Source organism: Tubulanus polymorphus, chromosome 3 (assembly GCF_964204645.1).
Source record: "Tubulanus polymorphus chromosome 3, tnTubPoly1.2, whole genome shotgun sequence".
Lineage (NCBI taxonomy): Eukaryota > Metazoa > Nemertea > Palaeonemertea > Tubulaniformes > Tubulanidae > Tubulanus > Tubulanus polymorphus.
In genome coordinates, this window is record NC_134027.1 from 10,940,409 (window position 1) to 10,964,988 (window position 24,580).

The 24,580-nt window shown below is 38.5% G+C and overlaps 1 protein-coding gene across 1 annotated transcript in view; it reads left to right on the plus strand.

Annotated features, from left to right (window-relative positions):
• The first annotated feature begins 498 nt into the window (after window positions 1–498).
• LOC141902072 (tonsoku-like protein) overlaps window positions 499–24,580 on the plus strand; it is a 29,145-nt gene continuing 5,063 nt past the window's right edge. The window contains exons 1-15 of the mRNA XM_074789714.1: window positions 499–545; window positions 2,596–2,691; window positions 3,107–3,499; window positions 4,510–4,582; window positions 4,983–5,154; window positions 5,760–5,871; window positions 6,602–6,738; window positions 7,134–7,286; window positions 8,187–8,312; window positions 19,214–19,397; window positions 19,672–19,730; window positions 19,827–20,144; window positions 21,028–21,139; window positions 22,051–22,111; window positions 22,833–23,669. Of these exons, the coding sequence (XP_074645815.1) occupies window positions 515–545; window positions 2,596–2,691; window positions 3,107–3,499; window positions 4,510–4,582; window positions 4,983–5,154; window positions 5,760–5,871; window positions 6,602–6,738; window positions 7,134–7,286; window positions 8,187–8,312; window positions 19,214–19,397; window positions 19,672–19,730; window positions 19,827–20,144; window positions 21,028–21,139; window positions 22,051–22,111; window positions 22,833–23,669 (2,864 nt within the window). The 5' untranslated portion in view covers window positions 499–514. The remainder of the gene's footprint in view (window positions 546–2,595; window positions 2,692–3,106; window positions 3,500–4,509; window positions 4,583–4,982; window positions 5,155–5,759; window positions 5,872–6,601; window positions 6,739–7,133; window positions 7,287–8,186; window positions 8,313–19,213; window positions 19,398–19,671; window positions 19,731–19,826; window positions 20,145–21,027; window positions 21,140–22,050; window positions 22,112–22,832; window positions 23,670–24,580) is intronic.

Sequence of the window (24,580 nt, forward strand, 5' to 3'; positions counted from 1 at the left end):
CTTTTCGGGTATTGTGTGGGTGATACATTAAAGGTAGAAAAGTTGATAATGTTGGCACAAAGTAATGCACTCTCAATGCAGGTCTTTACTTAACCTAAGAACCAAAAAAAAGCCTAAGGCCCCTGAAATATTGAGCCGCTTCTTCGTGGTGGTCAGATTAACATAAATACTGCATGTATGCATAAAATGCATGTGTTTAAGACGTGTGCGGCCGCGGCCGGGACCGTGTTTCAGACCCTACCTTAGGCCTAGGCAACAGATAAGTAGGAGTTTATCAAAATGCAAGGGTTACGATAGTTTGGTGTTGTATGGTAGAAATGGTGATAATGCCGCCTACTACGGAAAATGTTTGGGATTCGAACCGATAATAATACAAATAGGCTCTGGCAAGTGTTGAATTTAGACTGGTTGCCAGTCTAGTGGCGCAAGAATTGAATCAATTGAATTGAATTGAAAAGCTAAGTTCGTAAAGTATGCAGTAGGCCTACCAGAATATTCGTAAATTTGACTAAAAATGAACAAGGACAGCGTAAAAGAGATAACACGTCAGTATTTTTTCAGTTGGGTTAAAGGCCTAACGGCAGTAATGCCGTGTCAGTGATAAGTAAGAATGCACAGGGGATGAGAGTCTGGCTGGACGTACATACAGGGTCGGAGCTGAGAGTGAGATACAAATTACACTGTCCTGAGGAGGGCAGGACCAGATTCTGATCGATGACAGCCGCGTACGTGGTTGTACTGTCTTTGATGTTAAAAATCTGGGGAAATCATGAAAAATCCTGGGTATTTGGTAAGCCAATCATAAGAACGATATGAAAGAATATAAGGCTAGGTAAATTTCAGAGAGAGTTCATCAATCTGACCCCTGCCTAGTTAGTTACCTAATCGTTGGTGGTAAGCTTTTTATAATCGGATGGGCTTATACCAACGTTAGGGATGACAAGGACCAAAACACGGTTGAAAAAAGTAACACTTCAAAAATATACTTTCTATCCACTTCAGTCCACAATTAATGGCTTAATTCACAAACTAACACAGGTAGCTTTCGAAATAATCCAAGTCTATGTATGTTTCGAGTGATTAATCAACATTATTTTGAGAAATTAATCAATTTCCTTACAAATTTCGCCATTGGCCGCCATTTCTCTGTATTGCACATGTGGCATGATAAGACAAGGGGACCTACAAGGATTTAGATAAAACTTTCAAGACGAAACGACAATTTTTATTTTTGATGGTTTTCCAACCTATATTTCAAATCTTCGTGTTTTCCATTATAAATAATGAAATAATAAATTCTGGTAAAAGAAAAATGTGAATAAGTGTTGATTTCTTAATATTTTTCAATTTCGTCGTTTCGCTTCGTTAGTTTGTGCTGTTGTCCTGGCCTCAGTCCACAGGTGCCAGCACCTCCAGTAATTTTCAAAATGGCAGCTGTTGACTCTACGGAAATTTACTCTCACTTTACGGCCGATTTGCACATGGATTAAGATCGTCAGGTGAGGTGTTATAGGTATCAGACAAACTACGAATCTGTTGTGTGTCGATTACAACAAAAATTTGACGGATATCTTAAGAGACAATGAAATGCCAGGCAAATTACTCGTCAGTCAAATTGGCTGACGAAGATTTCATACAAAAATGACCTTCCCATTCCTGACTGTGGTTTGTGAAAATATCCGATCGTGAAACTAAACCACAGACAGGTTACTGACTAACCCCTGCCCTGACAACGCAGTTGCATGTCAGTTGTCCGTGCTACTGTCGTCATCCCAGTGCCGTGGAACTGGAGGAAACTTGTTTTTTGCCTAACACTTGGTCTTTGCTGGGCTTTTTCAAAAAGATTGCAGAGTAATCTCATGTCCACGCAGGCCCATGACACAACTTAATTTGCACCCAAACTTACTTTATTAGGTACCGGTAATGAATGAAAATTAACTAGGAAGCTAATTTCTACTATTCACTTCAGACCTCAAGTAGTTACTTATTTGTTGAAATACTCATTCACACATTTGTGAACTTCAACTTTTTAAGAAACGCTCGGGCTATTTTTATGACGCCATAGACGGACGACCCTAGCTATATTTACGACGTTTCATTCTGATTGGCTTATTCACGTTGCGCATGCGCACTGGGGTGCGCGACTTCAAATTCATGGCAAGTGTGGAGAATAGAGTTAGAGAAAATAGAGGGGATAGAACGAGACTCGAAACCCGGGCAGTAAATTACTAGCGCAGCATCATACCATTAGACCACCGAGCTCACTGAAAACCATTTGAATGTTTTAACTACATATAGCTTCACCTTTCCCTAATCCTATCCCCACGAGGTAAAACGGAACCTAACCCTAACCCTCTGGACCCTTTTGACACTAATCCTCTCCCCTCTAGACCATTATCCTAAATTCAATATAAACCGTCGTAGATATAGAATTTAGGACGCTGCAAATACAGCCACACAAAAAACATATTTTCGCAACTTTATTATGCAGGTTCCCAGCCCCTTACACAACACGTCAATCCCACAGGGACTTGTCACAATAAATTGATAATAATGAAAAGGAATGATAGCGATCTTGTTTGTTAAATTAAACAGGTCTTCAAAAAGAGAAGAAGAAAGTGGAACTGAAGGGCAACCTTGTAGAACAGGCTGAATATTGTAACTGCATTGGAGAAATATATTCCAAAAATGGTAATAAAACTTCAGAGATCCAGTTTGAAAAGTTTAATCTGAATCAGGGTGGCTACTGACCAGGAAAACCTCGAAAAGTCAGGGAATGAGAAAAAATCAGGGAAATCTCAGCGAATTTGACCAATTTTGCGTAAATAAACTGGAAAACTCAGGGAATTTTGTTAACCACACGTGTCTTTATCAATATACACGATTCATGAAAAATTAGTAGATTGAAACATAAAAAGTAATTTTTCAGATTTACTAAAGGGAATTTTCCATTGTAACATGCAAAATTCAGGGAAAACTAGCGAAATATTTTTGAATTGGTGAAAAGTGGCCACCCTGTGATTCTTGAATAACCTCAGACAATCCTAAGTTATCCAGGTCTCGATTTAGTTACCGATAATTGATTTTGTCGTCGATCATTCTTCAGGTGATTTTACAAGTGCCATTGACGAACACAAGGAGGCGCTGAATCTATTTGAGGCTCTGGGCGATGAAATCGGACGGGCCGTGGCGCACAGGCGCGTCGGCGAATGTTTGATGGAACAAGGGTATTTCGATGACGCGTTAAAAAACCAAAAACGCTACCTCGACCTGGCGCGGTCGTGTCAAAATAAGACCGAAGAACAGCGCGCGTGGGTGACGCTCGGGCGCACGTATCTGTGTCGGTACGAAAACGTAAAGGGACCGACTGCGGGTGTCGTTTGTTTACAGCAGGCCGAAGAGGCTTTCGAAAAAAGTTTAGAAATTTCCGACGATCTTAAACATACGATCAGTGTAAGAGACTACGACGATATGCGAGCAAGATCGATTCTGAATTTAGGTAAGCGAGTTTCACCGCGAATACTCAAACTTGCTCACTTCCCTCAACTCAGTTTGACAATAATCTTAGTCAGGTCTTTTTTCTAAATTACTTGGAGGACAGATTTTTTTCAAGAAAAAAGTGGAAGGGTGAAGGGAAAAAAAATGAAAATAAAAAAGAAACAATTTTGTGATTTGTGATAAGAATTTTGAAATGGAAGCAAACTAGAGAAAAGTCACAGATTTTTTTTATTTGAGTATATTTCACTTAAAACCTCTGAAGGACTGTAGAAAAAAAACAAAAAGGAATGAAAATTGTGATGAATTTTATTCAAATGATGGAAGAAATGAAATAAACTTACTTGTTTGTAAATATTAAGATTGAGAATTGAGATGAACATAACTTTTGCAAGATACTAGATTGAGAAAATCTTACTTAAAACTGAATTGAAAATTGTGATGAAAACACGAAGGAGGTCTCGAAAAAATAAAATTTTGATTTGATGATTTTAGCAGAATTCTGGGAGGCACATCCATACTCGAATTAATTGAAAAAAGGTCTTAGCAAACATTAGCAAACAACTGCAGGTCCAAAAGTTGTTGTTATGTTCAAACAGCAACTTACCTGCATATTTTTGAAACAAAAGAACATTTATGGTGTTGTCTGAGATAGCCCCGGAAGAATGAGGCCCTGAAATTACAAACTTACAACTGTTAATAGAAAATTACACTATAAATTAGCATTGATTTTGTCAATTTATCTAGTGTTTATGATTTGATATTTTCACGGCGTTGCAGAATATCCATTGTTTTTCCATTGAATTTCTGCCTAAATCTGATGAACTAATTCATCTAGGTAAAAAATTGCTGAAATATACCTCTATAGGCTTCAAAGGTGCCAATGAGGTATAACAGTTATTCCACCATTCGATCACCAGTTTTACTTAAGTTAAAATAAGCGAACAAGTGAATTCCTCAATTGCCACAGTAGCGTATCTGTTAAATGATATTTATATGGATTTTTTCTTTCAGGTATTATACAAGAAAATAAGAAAAATACGGATGAATCTGTAAGACTTTATAGACAGGCTTCGGCTCTTGTTCAGTAAGTTTATACATAGTACGGTAAAAGCTCTGTTGAGTGTGAATGGTCCTGTAAACCGAACACTTTCTGTTGGTATGTTGCACCTGATTTAGTGTCAACTATACATGTATTTTGATCATAAAACCCATGAAATACGTATCATAAGGCAAACTGCTTGATAACAAAGATGGAATGCATTATAGAAAAATGTGACTTAAAAATTTGAACAATAATCTAAAATGGGATACCGATGTTTTTACTGTTGTACACCGCACTGCACTGTAGACACACTGAAAGGTTTCGCTGTATTCGTCGAAATCTTTTCTAGAGATATCCCTGTTCACGCAGTCGGCCTAACTGCCATTATTGTATACTTTTCTTCGATACTTTATTTCATTTTCCGTTTTGTTTGTTTAAACAGTAAACATGACCTGTATGAGATTGCAATGCGTTGTGAGTTCAATCTGGCATCGATGTTCCTTCGACTGAACAAATATCCCGATTCCATCCAGGCCATCATTAAATGTATAGACTGTTGTACGAAAGGGAAAGACCTTCTCAATAAAAAAGATGCAATGATTTTCAAAGCTAAGGTAGGCCTTTTCGTAACTATTTGCATCATGGGGCTTCAAGGTTGTCTAGTTTGTCACATTAGGCCATGAAGTCCACGAAGAATTTACACCAAAAATAAAATAAAATCATGGCCATGCTCTTTTATAAAAAAACTTTAAAATATGTCAGTGATTATTCAACCCCTTAATGGTTGTTAGAATTAATTCTAGCAACCAGAGTACTATCAAATGAGTCCTGCCAAAAAAGTGTCACTCATACCGTAGTGAATGTACCATGTATTATCAAACTCATGTAAGTGTTTCGGAGTAAGGATAGATGGCATATGGTTTTGAGAATACATGTATTTGATAAAAGATTGGCAAAAATGTCTAAAACACCAAATTAAAAAAAAGGGCCAAAAAATTGTCAAGAAGGCTTGCAAAGCCTTTAGTTTATTTATGTCACTAGATTGTAATTCAATATTCGAGCAATATAGTCTAGAAGTAAAAAGATTGAAATTAGTGTTGAAAATGTGGAAGCCTTATTCATAATTTTCCAAAGTCTCGAGGTACTTGACAAGAATCTTTTTCTGCCTTAAAATTTCGAAGGTGATACCGTAGTTGGTTGTCATGTGATCGTTTTCTAGATTCACGTCGAATTAGAAGATTTTGCCGCCGCCAAAACCTGTTTGAAAGAGTGTCATAAAATTTGTAAATCAGAAGAAGATAGGAAATACATTAAGACTTTACGCATAGCAGGTGATCATTTTACCTTATCAATTAATTCCATGTCGTGTTGTAATTCTCTTTTACGCTGTTTTTGTTATATGTGAGCAGTTACGCCTACTTCAGTGTTTTCAATAAGAAATTAACAAGCCAGGTCGCTTTGAAAAACAGGAGGGTTCCATAATATTTCACCGTCCCGGAAATGAAAGCTGTTTTGAAAAAAACAGGCGGGTCCTTTACAAACGACAGACGGACCTTGGACCTGGCTCTTATCGATAACACTGTACTATACTGAGGGCAAACTGTTTCATTTCTTTAATTGATCTGTAACTAAATTGTCAAGATGGATGTTCATTTTTTTATCCGATGATTATTACTTGAATGGGGTACCACCGTGGCAAAACTCAGGTATTCAGAAAAAATAAAGGAAAACTCGGGGAATTGACGAATTTGACCAATAACCTGGAAAACTCTGATTCTGTTGACCACGTGTTTCTTTATCAGTAACTGATTCAATGAAAAGTGAATGAATTTTAACATTTCAACTCAGTCACTCAGGGAATTGATTTTCCGGTATAAAATGGAAAACTCAGGGGATTTTGAAATGGATGGAGAGTGGCCACCCTGATAGGGGCGAAAAAATCGATATGGGCAAAATGGGAATGAATGGTGATTGGAAAGGGGTGAAACGGCGCTGTATTGTTGCACTGCATCATTAATTATGCACGGTTTCTAACCGATATCTGCCAACTTGATTTTCCAGTTCACAAACTGAAAAACTTTTACGATAAACTGAATCGATCGAATGACGATAAGTGTTTGGTCGATTTTGAAAAAATGGCCGATTTCGCCGCGAAAATCGGCGCCTATTTCATAGCGATTACCTACTACCGCAATACGGTAAGTTTATCTATTTCATTTGCGAAATATTGCGCAAAATGTATTCGCTAACTCAAAAACCTGAACTTAATCTGTTTTCATTACTGGCCCCTTGAATGTGGATTATGTGACAATCGAACGGGAACTGTCTGCAGTGCCAAAATTTACCATTCATTTCTACTCACATTGTTGTAAAGCATAGTGCTAGTTAAGATTTCCAATTCTCCCTAACTAACTCAAAACCCTCTTTTTGGAAAAAAATATGAGATAAAATGTACTTCTGCTAAATCTATGTATAAAGGCTCCAAACACATACAGATATTAAAAGATTTTTTACTGGAGTTTTCATTTAAGATTTCATTACCCTGGTAAATAATGTGGAATGTTGGACTCTAATATTATGATTTCTATTTCAGTTGCAATATGGTAAAACACTTGGCAAAACGGATGAAGACATGAAAGACATATATAACTCATTAGCTATGACATACTGCGACACGCAGCAGTACGAACAGTCTCTGAAATATTACAACAAGGAGCTCAAGTGCCAACAAGGAAATTACGAACAGGTGTGTGTGTGTGCACGTGCATATGTATTAGATTAGATATGATTGATTTAGCTAACAGAGGAACTAATTTCATAGATTCGGGCACCCTCCCTTGACAGGGCAGGTGTGTAGTGGGTATTTTGGGGTATCAAAAGCTTTACCTTCTCAATTAGGTTACCCTTTTCTTCGCCAAGACGGGGATAATTGAAATCTGCAAATTAGACACTGCATGAAACTACATCTTTCAGCACATCAACGGTGCTGCGTGACTACATTAAGCGGACTGGGTTTATTTGGGTGGGGGTTAGAACTGTGGCAGAGTTTCCAGGACTTTGAACCGGCTGGCATCGAAAAGGTTTCAATCCCTGCTAGGGGAGGATGAGATGTAGATTGAGGAAGATTAAGATTTGATAGCGTTGAGCTATTAGGAATGAATCATTTTCACTGTTGGTACAGAATCAAAATTTTCTCTTGAAATTGTGAAATGAATACTGAAAAATTGATACAGTAGACCACTGTTTAATCGTCGGGACCCGTGGACTCCTGATTTTGATCTATTGCAATCGAATATTTTTCACAGTCTACTACATATGCGTGTATTAAGATATGGTATTCAATGCAGATTTAAAACATGGATTTATTGCTCCCAAATAATGCAAATTCAGCGGGGTTTACTGTAATCATTTTCTGAAATTTCGGTAGTGCGTAATAATGAATGCTATTTTCTGGCCTACAGATGATACAAGCTGTGTAATGCTCTCAAGTTTTATCGATCACTTGAATGTATATAGAGAATACTTTATTTCTTCACTCAAAAGTAAAACCTGGTTTTAATGCAATATTTACGGCGATAAATATTTTACGATCGGGAACCGGATGCCGACGCAACCATTATACTGAATGTGACGGTTGTGTTTTTAGATGAGCAGAACATGGTTAAACATAGCTGACGTCCAAGAGCGTGCCGAGTACGAGTATAAAAACGTTCTTCATTCCATTAATCGGGCGTACGAATTTTCCAAGAAAGCCAAACACAAGAAGCTTCAGGTAAGCAAAGACCGAAAAAAATCATGGACATGGTCCCTATGACTCCTTGATTCCTAAAAAAAACTAAATGGAAAATGCTGTCAAAGGTGCTTGAAGATCCTTTAATTTGAGCTAAATTCCCGAAACTCCTTAAATTTTTATAAATAAGCAATTAGAAATTTTCATCTAGTTCGCATTGCAGTTGTACAATAGACTATCCTAAATCGGTATAGTTGGGACCAGGATTTTTTTTGCCCAATTAGGTAGCTACCAAATTAGAAACGGGAGTTTTGGTAGTGTTTAGGATAAAGATTTGCTTACAAAACAAACAAATTAATTGTTTACTGATCCTGCTGAGATAAACAGAACCGATTCAGAAGAAGTCTACTGTACCAGTAATTGGGATATCAAAATGATACCGACGCTTCCTAGAAATTTCGAAATTTTCTCCTTTCGAAATATCCAGGAATGACACCCACAACTGTTGAATTATGGATTACGTATGATGGATTTTCATTCGTTTGGTTACGCACATCCTCAACACAATGATGATCGAATTACTGTAATCTTTATGAATAATTCATTCGGATTCAAAGAAAAACTAGGAATGAATTCTTTGAAATATTGCGCCGGTATAAATTGCTATTAAAGATGACAGGCCGATGTATTTCTAATGACGATGTACATTATTCATTTCAACTTTCCGCCGTCGTATTTCGTGGTGAATGTTTGATGAAATTAAATCGCCCGTGGCGGCGGCAAATAGCGGGTTTTGTTTGACTTAGGGATCGGCGCCATTCATCAATTTCACTGCATCCGCGTATTATTTGTTCATTTCGACCGTTTTTTCCGGGAATTCATCATGCACCGTTAAACACGATTAGAAAATGTCAGCAACAGTATTTTTCCTCATTAACACATACCCGATATAAAAAGAAGATTAAAAAAACAAGATTTTTGTTGGACGTCCATCAAAAAGGCCTTACGTAAATATTGTTCGGACGGAGTTTGAATTAAAAAAAGATACAGTCTGCAGTTTCATATCCATATTTCGTGTCCCAGGCCGTCTTACATTGGATACCCATTGAACAAAGAATCTAGTACAAAGTTCTCATTTTCTTTTTCTTCCGTTCTCATCTTTTAGTACATACATGATTTGGCTCCTAAATATATCTGTGACCTCATTCATAATCATATTCCTTGTCGTCCTCTCCGTTATTCTGCCTTCATCTCACTGTCAGTCCCTAGAAACAAAAGAAAGTCCTTCGGCCCTCAGTACTTTTCCGTCAATGTCCCGACCCTGTGGAATCGGCTAACCGGAGGGTTCCGGTCTATAACACCTCTGGAAATCTTCAGGAGGCAACTTAAACGTTTCCTCTTTAATGAGGCTTTTATGTAAAGTGCGCTGAGCTGAAGCTGGATTCAGTGCTATATAAAACACTTGTTATTAATATGATTGACCACCTAACAAATCACAACTTTAAAAGAAAGACTTCTAGTTTGACTCAAAGCGTGGCTGAATCACAACAAGTGCCTCTGTTGATTACATACTTGATTACTGTCCATCAAAAATGCCCCCCCCCCCCCCGGGGCTAAGCACCAGCATTTATTCTATTCACTTGGTATGAAGTCATGCAGGAAATGTGAGATAATTGATACAATCTAACGAAACCATTTTGGATTCCATAGACAAGTGGCTGTCCAATATCAATAGTCTTATATAAACTTTCAGTTTTTGAAAATGGCTCATAGATTTGAGTCGAAACGTCAAACTACCAGATAGTTTTACTTTTTATTATGGGTTTTTTGTCGATGGTTATCGAAACCATATTGCTACCGTATATGGTCCATATATCAAGTAGCAAAAATACTATGTATTTTTGCAAGTAGTAGTGGTGTGAATATGAGCACTCGCACTTAAGCCACAATCACAGCATAAGCACTGACTGAATTTGGCCCGGCCAACCAAAAGTGTCTGACCAGGCTCGAGCCAAATTCTAGCACGGGTCAATTGCATGTGAATTGCAATTGGTTCTGGAAGTGGCTCACTTTGCTTTGTTTAAGCATTGTTTAGTATCGAGTGAGTGGTTTGGGTGTAAGCGCTCTGTCTAATTATAGACACAGACCTAAATTTGACTCGAGCCAAATTGTTCCGTATGATCGAGGCTTTAAAGTATCATTCAGCTTACCCATGACAATTTTGTATGATCAGTTTTCTCAGTACCAGTAACACCCGAGATACAGTACTCGGGCCTGGTACCCAAATTACCAATTTGAAGATGCCCACAATGGATATCACCAGAGGCACTCGTAGTTTGAGTTTTATTACTTAATTCTATATCTTATACTGTATATTACTGAACCCTCCCTGGGGAGAAGAAACATCAAAATAATCTCAAACTAAAGTATTGGTACTCAGTGCTCCGTAATTGTCAATTGCGCCAAATGTCTGATTTTTTCTGTTTGGAGAGGAGAGGCTATGAGAAAGAACCATAAACAGACAACCCTGAATCGAGCGTTCTAATTACCATTAATTGAAATTCACTCTTTTCTCCGATAGTTTTCGATTCAAAATACGAACGAAAAATCTTGTGCATCATAACCAAATCACCAAAATAACGGCGTCCCAGTCGCGTGATCGATACATTACTCATTTCATACGAGAAATAATCATGAGAGTGTGGGTCGTCAGTATGTTGATATAATCTCTGCAGTAATACTGCAACAGTCACGTAATCCAACCTCATATTCAGCCTCCTGTCAAAATTACGCTGTTATTATTCAGCGAACGGATTCCTCACGGACTCATGAGCTATAGATCTTGTTGTATCGGCGGGTTTTTTTAATGTTTGGATAAATGATGACTGGTGGATGGACGAATCGAACCGTTGTAACCAAACTGGATCAGTTTTAGTCCGGATTGGATTTGATCTGGTTCGGTCCGAAATTTTTCGTTTGCCAGATTATTTTTGTCGCATAAAAGTGGATCCGACTTGGGATCGTTTTGGGACCGATAAAATTAGATTAGATTTGAGAAGAAATCCGGGGCCGATTTTTTAGACTGTTTAACCTGGAGGACTAATTTATTCAATTAATTTTCAATTGAGTTGAAACCAGGGGCTAGTTCTACAGACTGGCATTATCTTTAACCTGGGGGTTAACTCAATGAAAAATAAATATCAGTCTATAAAACCTGGCCCGGGGTTAAGATAATACCAGACTATACAACCGGTCCTGGATTAAACTTCATATTTTGCGTACATCTACATAGCTTAACTGTAATGTAGATCTAGTTTGACGTAGATCTGATAGTCAAAAGCCCGAACTAGAATACCTATAGTAGTTAGGATGGGCTTCTTTGTTTTTGTTCCCAGTCAAAGGCGGCTGCTCCCAGGTCTCCACAAATAGATATTTCCAAAATAAGGAACATTTATAATATTTCAAGTGTCATACACAGTATTTATTTTTTATTTTTTAAATAACATCATTTACATAAAGATAGCGTAGCTTAAGCTTGACAGTAGCTAAATCCTATTCAGCGACAATCAGCAACAATTCTATTCTCTTAGATATTAGGCTAGAAAAATTGATACGACTGTATCTTGTTTCTCATTGCTGAGCTTAAAAGTTGACCCGGCTGGCTGCCTATTTACCCTGCACATTATTTTTTTCAGATCATGATCAAGCTTACCATGACAGACTTGGCAGCTATAGAAATGAACTGATTGCAAATTTCATTGCGATTTACAAAATGACCTGGGCGATTAGAAAAATGGTATCATTTCATTTTAGCCATAGTGCCAGGTATGTCATTTCTAAGTATGACTGATACAACTGATGCTGGAATAGGCTAGGGGTAATAATACCAATTTGAAGCGCATTTGAACTGGACTCCGTTTAGGATACCTGCGCTATGAATGACATTTTATTATTACGTACCATGACTCAGTAGTTTCAAATTTGCATGAACAATAAATACATTAATAAGTAATCGTCCAAACTAGTTGATCAGATTACCAATTTCGATCAGTATAGTCCGAGTTGACTACTGATGGTAATTGCACTAGTGGGACTTGACTGAAGGGAAATAACAAATTACAAATGCGTTGTATTTGCGCTAGTAGTTTGATGGATAAAGATGGTATTGTTATTGTCATTTATAACATAACGTCGTTGCGCGATATATAAATATGATCAGCACTTCTCGGTAAAATTCAATAAAGCTACGTCGCGTCGGCTCTACGAGGCCGACAGCGCGTACCGCGTTATGGAATATGGCAACGATCGTAGCAGCGGGCGAATAAATGATGACGAAGCGTTGGAAATAGAATGAGACAAACGATTCGATTTTCGGCGGCCGATACGTCCACCTCCATCCCGCGAACGATCTATCACGGACGGACGCGCGTCTCTCGTAGCCTAACACCGCCTTTTGCGGATCGTGCTTCGTTTGTGCGGAACAGTCTCTATGAAGTAGCGACTCGATGAATAAGGACAAAAATGTACCGCTTTTTCTAGAAAAAAAAGGAAGGGACCTCCCCACTTTGTGACGGACCCAGACTGTATTTCAGTATTTGGCAATAGGGTCATGATTTTCTAACCGAATCCATTGATCTGTTAAGAAAACAAACCCCTCGTATTGCATTAAGTGTAACTTTTCAAGAGTTTCTTGGGTGGGACCTTTTTGCTTCTTTTTTTTAGAGATTAAACTAAGAATCCAATATAACCTTGTCACAGATACAAATGTGCCTTGTCAAGATCTATTGCCTCATTAAAATCTAGAATTACCCTGCATTCCACTGTTTTTGTTTTAACTTGACCCAAAATTTTGAATTTGGATAACATAAGTTAAGTTCATTATAGAAAGTGTCCGGATCAGGCCGTTACATAACCAGACCTGACAACTATTACTACCGGCATTTGACAGCAGTTTCTACTCATTTTAAGATCTATTACCAAAAATATCACAATACCCTCAAAGGCGTAATTGTTGATTTTCACCTGTTTTGGTGAAAACTGTTACATTTAGAGCCATCAGATGGTCTGCATAATATCCAAAGGCTCTGAGGCCGGTTCCATAGTCGTAGCTTAGACGAAAGACTAATCTAAGACCATTATAGTTCGATAGCCAATCTAACAAGTCGAGACCATTGTTAAGATTTAAGACCACTTTTGGACTTAAAGTCTTGACTATGGAACTGGGCCCTGGGCTTCTAATGGCATCGCTAATGAACTGAGGCTCGTGGTTAAACGCTATATTCAACATTCTACGGAACGTTTATAGTCTGTATAGGCTTCTTCGTATACATTGATTTGTGGCATCGGAAACATCTTTTGACGCTGTCAACGAGCGTTCGGCGAAATTGTCGTCCGGTTATGAAATACGCCAAAAAATTACACGACGAACTGAGATAGTTCAGCAACACCGAAGCCGCGTTGTACGTGAAATGATTCTTGTACGCGGCGTCGGAGAACTTCGACAGAATCCGATAGACGATCTCGGTCAACGCGAACGGGAATTCGCAGGCGATGAATATGACCGACACGGCAATCAGTCGTTTCGTCAACGCCGTTCCCGTGTTTTCGATCACCTGCGAGTCGACGCGGTGTTTGTAGACGTGGAAAATCGCGCGCGAGTTGATGAAGATGACGACGACGCTGCAGACTATGATGTGCACGAACACGGTCAGGTCGTCGTGCGGAACGAGCGTGTTGACGACTGCTTCGACGGTCGACGCGACGACTGTAGCGAAAATCGGATACAGCGCCAGGCGCGGCGAACAGTTCGTCCACGACCACAACGGGTAGTAGATACCGACGAATCGGTCGATGTTCACGACGGCGACCATCGAACGCGAGAAGAAATAGAAGAACATGACGACGCCGTTAACCGCCATATGGCACCATATCGGACACGACTGTCCTAACCCGTCGCTGTTCTGGAGTTTGTGAAACGATAAGAAGCCGATGTCGCCGATCGACAGCGTTTGCAACAGCGTTGTCTGCGACGTCGGCGAGTTCTTGTCGACGCGGCGTAAAACGACAAAACTCACGATGTTCAGCACGATTCCAAAGCAACATACGACTATGTTGACGTCGTTGAGTATTTCGTTGATTTTGTCGAATTCGTAGTTTCTGTTATGGTACCGGTAATCCATTTTCGTATCGTTGTTAACGGCGGTATTATTGTTGCTACGCGCGTCCTCCATATTGTAGTTGAAGTAAATTCGTGGCAATTTCTCTGTTAGTTAATGACTTCTGACTTAGAAGAGTTACTCTTTAAGAGTTCTGTCCGTATCAGTAGAATCGACCGACTCAACATCAACATAAAACTTGGATGTTTTACGATATTTAATTTTGACCTGCTTTATGAAACCAGTACCGCAGTACGATTAAGATATTACTTAAATCGGATTAATTTTTTCACGGTCCTACTTGTCACAGAACAAAGACCCTACCTTTCGAAACATTCGTAGCGCCCGACTGCGTCTTCAGTTTTCAATGTCCTATTCATGATTTGTCGCGTTCATGAGTAATAAGTGACCTTTAACGGTCTTACGGCCGATCATTTCTCAGACATGTTTATCCTTATTTGATAATCAACAACGATGATGTATTGATCAACTCTATTAGTCAGTTGTCTTATGTTGTATATAAATTGCCCTGTCGCGGCGACAAAAATCTCAGCAAATTTTCGACGGTCGGTAAAAATCCGGATTTCGTTAGCTCGTAAATAATCCTTCTTAATCGGTAGAAAATGTCACCACTTGTGTGATGAAATCCTCTATTGAACAGCCGTTTTTTTATATCGTGCTTCGGTCTGTTCTAAAGCAGCGTCCCGCTAGCACGACGATGCATCGCTTGCCGACTGATTATCGTATTTCCGATTGTGTCTCTGCGTGTTGTTCGTCTCCTCGAAACGGCGTCGTTTCTGCCGAGAGTAAAGTTCGTCGAACGCTCGACATTAAACCGACCAGTATCCCAGCGGAGAATTGTAGTTAATATCAATGATTGGTCGTTGTTCGGCCGCAATCAGGGTAATGTGATTACCGCGATACAACTGTCGAACTATTCCATTTTACAGTTTTCGATCATTCAACGCTCGAGATACTAGCTCACATCTCCGGGCGAGTGTAGGCTTTTTGATGTTCGGTTCTGATCGTACCCATCTACTGATTACGGAGCTACTTACGATATTGAAACGTTTAAACTATTTATACATGATGAATGTCATTCCCAGAGGCATTTCTGGTGGAGGGAGCGGGGCTGCGAATGCTCGCCTTTTTAAATTTCAGTTCCACTAAAATGATGGCACAAATATTGTTAATTTCATATCTACGTGCAGATTTGGATCTGGTACATTGTGATGCATGAGACGGGCGCTAACCAGAGTAATCAGGGTGGCAACTTACCTGGAAATGAGGGAAAAGTCGGGGAGATTTCTTTTCTTAAAAAGTCAGGGAATAGTCGGGGGATTTTGTAAAAAAAAAAAATTAGAAATAAAGGAAATTTGTTCAGAATGCTATATCGCGTGTATAATCAGTTTCAGTCTATTGTCATGTATTTGACTGAGTCAGGGAAAACTATGCTAGGGAATAGTCGGGGGGGGGGGGTAAGCAAGTCAAATAACAGTGGCCACCCTGTAATTTGATCCTGGTCTGACCGACCATTGATGATATCGATACTATAGACATCGATAGCAGTCGATGTTATTAAAATAAAAAAAACATCATTTCAAACATCTGACCTTAATATTTGTTTAAAACATCCTGGTTGTTTTATTGAATCGATTAATTATATTTCTGATACTAGGTTGATCTAGAAAGGGAAGGACAATTTTTGGACTGATTTTTGCCAATACTGCTAATGATCAATAATGATGATAATTTACATGTATTTCTTAAAAGCGCTTTTCATTAAGATCAATCTTAAAGCTCTTTACAACAATGGATAAAATTGACACGAGTAGTAGATATAGAATTAGTTAAGATCGTATTCTCTAAATAAAAATGTTTTAACCGATGATTTAAAAGACCTTAAACGATGATATTGCCGTAATGTGTTAAAGCGAAATATTCCATAGACGAGGGGCAGAAAAGGAAAAACTGAATTGAATTGAATTACATTATAAATAGAAAAATTTACAGGGTTTCGTGTGAATTTTTTTACAATGTAGCGCAATTATGAAGATGTAGGAGACCCAGAGAAGTCAAAAAGTGACTTATACGAATCCGGGCCCCCTAACTCGAAAAAATACACGCACACGCGAACATACACACACGCACGCACACACGTAATAAACAGGAGTAAAAATTCATAGAAGTTTTTGACAGGAGACATATATCAAGCAGTATATGACAGTATACATAATTTCGATACATCAAATAGCGTTTAACTACACAATCATAATACATCGCATTATGAGAGGGTGATTTTTACCCGATTAACTGTCTTTTACAGTGTTTCCTAAATATATTAATACTTTTAGATTTTTTTAGTTTGACTGCTAAGGAATTCCATAAAGTTGGATGATCTTATACCGTGAAACTCTGTGCTATAAAAAGGTTCGAGAAAACGAATGATCATGTGCGTGGGTCGCTAAATGTGTATAGTTATAATTGTGAGCATTCATCGAAAGACCTCCCTCAAAGAAAAATTCATGGTGACGCCCCTAGTTCCCGCTGCAAATGAAATGGAGATTTTTTTTTTTTAAATCGTAATATTTCAAATCCATTACGGTTCTTTTATGCGAACGCTCTCACATTTCGCGACCAAATGCCTTTCTTTGAAAAATTCCTGAAGAGGAGTTATATTCCACTCTATGTGTTTTGCTTTCATGCATGGATTGGTATTTAATTTGTCCTTTGCGATTCATGTAAATCATTCCCTCTTTTATTGTTTTTCTGTCTGTTTTAACTAAAAAGATAGACGATTCCACTAAAATGCAAAATACATTGACTGCAAATATGTATTCTTTGTAGTCAGTTGCTATTGGTTACAAATGAATACGTCCTGTTGCGGTGTTGCTGTGTATGTTTCAGAATATTTGTTCATTGCTTGACATGATTAAATTTGCCACAATTTGTAAAAGCAAACAAATATCATTATTATTATTATTATTATTATTATTATTATTATTATTATTATTATAATTATTATTTTTCATTATCATTTACCATATTTGGTGCCTTATTCAACAAAATAACTCTAAGGCATGTAGAATTTTACCCCTCCCATCCCGGGCCTCTACACTCACAAAGAAAGATATTTGAACTGTGGAGTTTGGATTCCAGATAGAAGAACCATATTGCCTTTAAATCTAAGAAAAATTATGAAACAGATAGATAAAACACGATTAATTCTTTTATTAGAAAATATTTTTAAAATCTTAAGCTCTAAGGCACTCACATAAAATATTGATGCATTAATTTAAGCATGAATAAGAAGATAGAGCTGATCTGATATGGTTATAATTTCAATATTTTCAAACTATCTGATAAACACACCAAAGCATAGGTCCACGAGCTTCAAAAAGATCTGACGCCATAGTTAGATTTTGTAAAAGGGGCAAATTAAAAGATTTTTACTAGATGGACGAAGTGACCTGACGGGAATATATTCTCAGAGCTGATCTATCGAATAGTCAGGAGCTGCGCCATTCTTGCCAAACATAATCACCAAACATAATCACTTTATACTGGACGCGGTACTGCACAGGAAGCCAATGTAGGCTGTAAAGGACTGGATACAGTCTGGATTCATTTCACTATTGACCAAACGATGGAATTTTTTGACAATCCTTTTTATTCCCTACCGTCGAAAATTTCGGTAGACGATTGGATTTTGAATATAGTCATTGCCGTTTTGCTTATGTTCTTTACTTTGAAATCTACGAAGGATAATAATGCCTTACTGTACCTACAGTAGACTCAAGAGAACTTATTGCTCATACACATTTCAGGGGCAGATTAAGAGGCCAATTTCGAAAAACTGATCACATCCCGCGAGGGCACTTTGACGGTCTGAAAGGCAATATTATGTGTAATCCCGAACTGAGGGGCTGCATTTTGAAGAACTAGTCATATCCCAAAAAGGTGGCTTTGATGTCCAAAAAAGGCAACATTTGGCACACTCCTGCCAAATTGCAGAAATGACAAAATGAAACAGGGCACCCAAAAAAGTTGATGGACATGTACAAGTCTAATAAGTCCCTTGGATCTGCTGCTGCATTCTTAGATACAGAACTGTTTTGATAGTCATTCTATGATAGAATAAAACTTGTGTATCAGCTTCCTCTTGTTCAGAAAGACTCGCTAGAAAAAACTATGCTGGAGACTGCAAAGCATGGTTTTGAAATACCATATACTGGTAGGTTTTATACAGCTATATAATGCTCTCTTAAAAACGAAATGAGCTGGTCGCGATTAACAAGTGCGGCTGGAATGGTTACTGCGGCAATTAACTCTGAAAAAACACTCTTTCGTGAAAAGGATCAAATCGTGGACACATTTCGTTCATAGTTAGTGCAAGCTGTAGCTTATTCTATGCAGCCAATAGAACGCCCCCACGAAAGAGAGTTTCCAGCCAATTTCTAAATGCATCATGGAGATTTGAAATTTTGTGTTAGTGTGTTGGTTAAAAAGCATGTGACATCGTGAACTATTTTTTTAAAATCTTGAAATGAGGATTGACCCTGTTATTTATTTGATTGGTGGATTTTATTTGATTCATTTTGATTTGGTGTCCCTTATCAACCCTCCACATCTGCTAGGAGTGAATCAGGGGGTTTGATTTTGAAATCGGAAATCGAAGTACAGATACAGTTTTGTGATTGGCGGTCGAATTTACCGAATTTTTTTGTTTAAATCGAAGTACATAATTCGAAATTTCAATAATGCACTTGATGAAATTATTATATTTAGGTTCGTTGTTTGAAACATGTGGCCATTTTGAACGATAATTTCGGCAAATGCGAAGAACATGAGAAAGCGATCGAGCAGTATCAAAAACTGAAAGAGAAATTGTGCTTATCCGATAGCGAAGATGAGTCGATAGAGGAAATAGATGATGATGATGACGATGGAGATGAAGAGTTTACAGATTCAGGTATTTCAAAAGTTACACTTTGCAATGTTCATTAAGCTAGGTGATATTTTGCGTTTGAACAATGTCATTATTATTTGATGTTATGGTATGTCATTCACCTGGAAAACACACTTCTTTTATCTTCTATTCTAATATTTTTTATGATGATTATCCCTACATTTATAGTTTATAGTTGCAATATTACGAAGCGAATCATTTTTTATGATGAAAAATTTTTTGGCGGACAGAATTGAAAAACCCTTTCTATACCTTCATCAATTTTACCGATATTCAGATCATCGCGAGGATTCATTCGGCGCGACTAGCCGACAAGTGAAGAGATACCCGGTTAAGGTACGTGGATTTATTTATTTTCATTAAAATTTGCAAAACTTTTCGAAAAAAAAACTCAATCATATGCCGGAACGATACGTTTCTTTCTTCCTTCAGTTGAACGATAAAGGCGAAACCGAATTGCACGTAGCCTGCATTAAAGGCAACTTGAAAAAGGTGACGCAGCTGCTCGAGCGCGGTCACCCGATCAACACGCGTGATTTCTGCGGCTGGACGCCGTTGCACGAAGTCTGCAACCACGGATTCTTCGAAATAGCCGAGCACTTGATATCGAAAGGCGCGTCAATTAACGACCGAGGCGGCCCGAAATGCGAGGGGCTCACGCCGCTGCATGATGCGTGCACTAACGGACACATAGAACTTATCGAATTACTCGTCGATAGAGGAGCGAATTTACACGCTAAGGATCATAAGGTCGGTAAAAACTGGGGTGGCAATTATGACTGTTGGAAAAAAGCAGACCGCTTTGATGATTGTTAGAGTACATGGGGCTATATAAGCTGCATTCACACTAGGATTTCAGTGCGATAAGTGGTGAATTGCCGTGTGATTGTAACTGGCTGTGTAGGCGCCGTATTTTGGTGAATTCGGCACCAGCGAAGTACGGTACTTCATAAGTGTTGAATCTAGTGTGAACGCGGCTATATATACTGGTGACTGACTGTACAAATATTATGAGTTGTATACCAATATTGAGTGATGCAGAATCAGTAGGTCACAATATCTGTGGTAAAACAAATGTGAAACCCCACATTTGTTGAATAACTTTTAAAGGTTTATTTCAGTCTGGAAAAATTTTTTAGACTTCTTCGGTGTTGAAATTATCTCCCATTATTAGACTGAAGAAGGGTGGTGTAAACCACCAGAAACATTTCTAATATTCTTATTCTTCAAAGTCATTCAACAATTGTGGGATTTTAAATTTATTGAGTTATGCTATTGTCATCGTTAAATGGTGCAAAAATGGATTGCATGCCGCTCACTTGAATCAATTTTTCCGTATACATGTAGTTGGTGTCGCAGAGAATGCCAACATGCCATTTTCCTAGAAATCCTCAGGCAGATTCAGATGGGAGTGCAAGGAGCCCATCATGCGGCCGTCGCAAATTTTCCCATGCCTTCAATGACAATTTTTTAAAGGCAATATTACCACCCACAACCTTTGCCTAGGAAATTGCATCAAGATACTCTGAAAATGTTTAGGGAGTAATCCAGATAAATGGTAGTAAATGTTTTTAGGAGTAGTGAGAATACAGTTTTGTTAGTACTAAACAATTCTGCGGCGATTTCTTTATAGGGAAACACACCTTTTGATTGTTTGAGGCAATTGCACTTAACTGCAGACCTGACACACGATGAAAAGGCACAGCTTGCTCGTCTAGAGCGAAAACTTCATTTCAAAATGACAGGTATGTAACTGAATTTCAGAGAGATCGTTTCGGATAAGGCCATCAGACAACGCGGCCTTGTTCCACAATTCTGTATTGATTTTCGATCGTTATTATTTCATTTGCAAATGTTTAACTGAAGATATCATGTTTTCTAACCCAAAACAGTGGATCTAGGTCGACACACCATCATTAGAATATTGGCAACTTTTCGAATTCGTTTGTTTTGACCAACTTTTAGTGTCCATGTAATAATAGGCTAATAGGCAATCAACTTAGAGGACTTCTACATCAACATCTACCCGAGAAAAGCGACAATAAACTATCGGAATATTTATACGTAGAAAACGACCAAAAAAATATAAAAATGGACAAAATGATCTCCAACCTTGTTATAAAGCTACTTCCAAAATCTCGATGTATTAGATTAGGCAGCCAAGAAAATTCACCCCAATCAATCGCTTGCCAATTCAGACTGGTTGGAAGATTGTTTGAATGAACCGGAATTTCCTGATTATGTGCTTCGATTTAAACAAAAAAATGCTGTAAATTCGACCACCGATCACATATCTGTACTTCAATTTCCGATTTCCCAATCAAACCCCCTGTTTCGCTCCCGACAGGTGTGGTGGGTCTGTAAAGGGACAAAAAAGGTCACACGTAATTACCAACCAAATAAACAACAGGGTCAATCCCTATTTTAAGATAAGAAAAAATAGGCAGTCCGTTTTATCCGGTATGGAATTACTGGTATTGAAATTTTCTTAATTTGGACAAGGTTCCACTGGTCAAGAAATGATGTCCACATTATTCATAAATCCCACCTAGTGATTCAATCGGAGGATGTGGGGGTCCTTGGTTTAGTTAACACCCTTTCGAATCTGCTCTTTTATTCAATGTTGATCGATATTTGAAATTATTTTTCCTTCTAGGTGACAAAAATCCACCTATACCAATAGTACCACAGTGGACAAATGACATAGATAATTTAAGGTAATGATTATTGACGCGAATACAGATACAGAGTATTACAAAAAAGGTTCAACCCAAATATCTGATATATCGTAGATGCAATTAGTTTAGGGGCAGATCCAGGGGGACTTATGGGACTTGTACTTAGTCCATCAAATTTTTGCTATTTTTGGTGCATTTCAGTACGGTATTGCCCCTATCGTTGCCTTTGCGGACATCAGTGTCCTTTTGGGATATGACTAGTCTTTCATAATGATTTGGCCTCTGGATCTGCTGTTACCATACTTAATGTTTTTGCCCGAGACCGAACCAAATTAAAAGCTAAAGCAGGCCCATGCAAATTTAAGGTGCGGTAAGTTGGGAATTGAGTCGAACCTTCGTACAAGTCGGCGTTATACAATGCTTTCAGATGACTTTTCCAAATTTGCCACCAGATGTTCTATATAATACAGGGCTGCCAACCTCTAAAAAGTGTTTTTGGTATCAAATCTAATTTCTATCAGTAACATTTCATTGAAATACGAAAGCAAAATGTTAGTAATCGATAATAAGCCCCTCAATAACATATTTCATATTTCTTTATGCATCAAACAAATCAAATCAGTATTTCTCTTTATGATAAAGTAACAAATACTGAAAATCAGGAACAGTTGGCAGCTCTGGTAATATGATCTATGTTATTAATCTACTTTCCTGAAGGAGGTTCATACTAACTAGGTTCGACCGTATTACGATTTTGCAGCGATGCGAGATGCGATGAATCCGATGGGGAATCCGCTTTGCAATACAACGAAAACTCCGAAGATTACCGGCTCGACGACTACCGAATACCGTTGGATAATACCGATCTTTCGTCGGCTACCGGCGCGAGACACGCGTACCGCGATGTCATGAAATCGATGAGAAAGGGCGGCGCTAGTGTACATTCTAGTTACAACGCCGCGCCTGCTGCTGCTGCTGTAAGACATTCGGCCTTGATATCGGAAGAAAACGAAAACGACGATTGGTTAGTGCGGGACGTAGCGGAACCCGTCGCTCGAAGGAACCGAAACGTCGACAGTCTCATATATACGTCGGGAACGAGGAAACGTAAACGACGTAGTTCGAGCGATTCCGACAGTCCGAAATCGACTCCGCGACTCCATCGTCGCGATACCGACGACGACGTCACGAGCAATTCGACGGATTTAGGTCGAGACCGCCTCCGCGTCGAAACTAGTCCCGATTTAGAAAGCTTACCCGATATCGTTCACAGTCGTCGCCAGAAAGAGACGACGAGCGTCGATAGAAATTCTGCGATATTCGACGATTTCGATGATAACGACGACAGCGTAGACGATGAAGCTTTTTACATGATTAACTTCGAGGAGCATATCGATGATCGGCGCGAACCAGCGGAACTGGCTGCTGCTGCTCGTGAATCTAGTTCAACCGGAGCTTCGACGGGCAACCGGACAGTAGTTTCAGCCACACAGCTTCCAACCGCCCCTGTAGTGGTAGCGGCAGCAACAGTGGAATCAACGTTAAGAATTACAGTTCGTATACTCGGCACAATATTGCTTTTACCGATAGCTGGAAGGTAAGGATTTCTATTGTATTGATTTCATGATTCAAGCTTTGAATTAGGGAGTGTAGCAAAATTTCAACAGTTATTTCTAAATGAATAAGCAGCACGTAGATTTTTACCCCCTCCCACCCCGGGCCTCTACATGCACAAAGAAAGATATTTGAACTGTGGATATTTGATTCCAGATAGAAGAACCATAGTGCCTTTAAATCTAAGCAAAATTATGAAACAGATAGATAAAACACGATTAATTCTTTTATTAGAAAATATTTTTAAAATCTTAAGCTAAATTTTTAAACTTTTTACTATTAGCTCTTTTTACCTGGACATCACGTGTCCTGTATTGGTTAAGTGTGTCAAAAGCCCAGTGCCTTGTTCAATATACTTGAGTGCAGTTATGGTATATGCATGGATGCAACAATCGGGGAACAATTTATTTTTCTTTTGATAAAACATGTTTGATTAAAGGTCCGTGACGTTTTCTGTCGACCTCTGACATGATAGTCGACAGGTTCTGAGACATAAGTGTAAACACGTCGTAAATCAACTCCCTCCCGCTAAACGCGTGTTATTCGTTTAGAAATAACTTTCGACATTATGCTACGCTACCTTAGCGATTATGTATTCTCCGAATTGACGCAGTAACAATTCTACGTGATAAAAGCTGAAACGATTTTCTGTTAAGACAATTAACCGTCTGTCTTATGTGTAAAAGTAGAAAAAACCATTTTCAAAGGAAAGCCTAGAAAAGTCAGAGCTGCTGACAGTCCCTGAAAATGCCCCTCTGTCCCTGAGGGTGTTTTTGATGCTACTGGAAATCTATTGCTGTCCCTGAAACAATTTTCTACTCTCCCTCTAAAGATAAAAACTAGAAAATGTTCTTTATTCAAAATCTATATTCTAATATCTAATTGTATATTTTT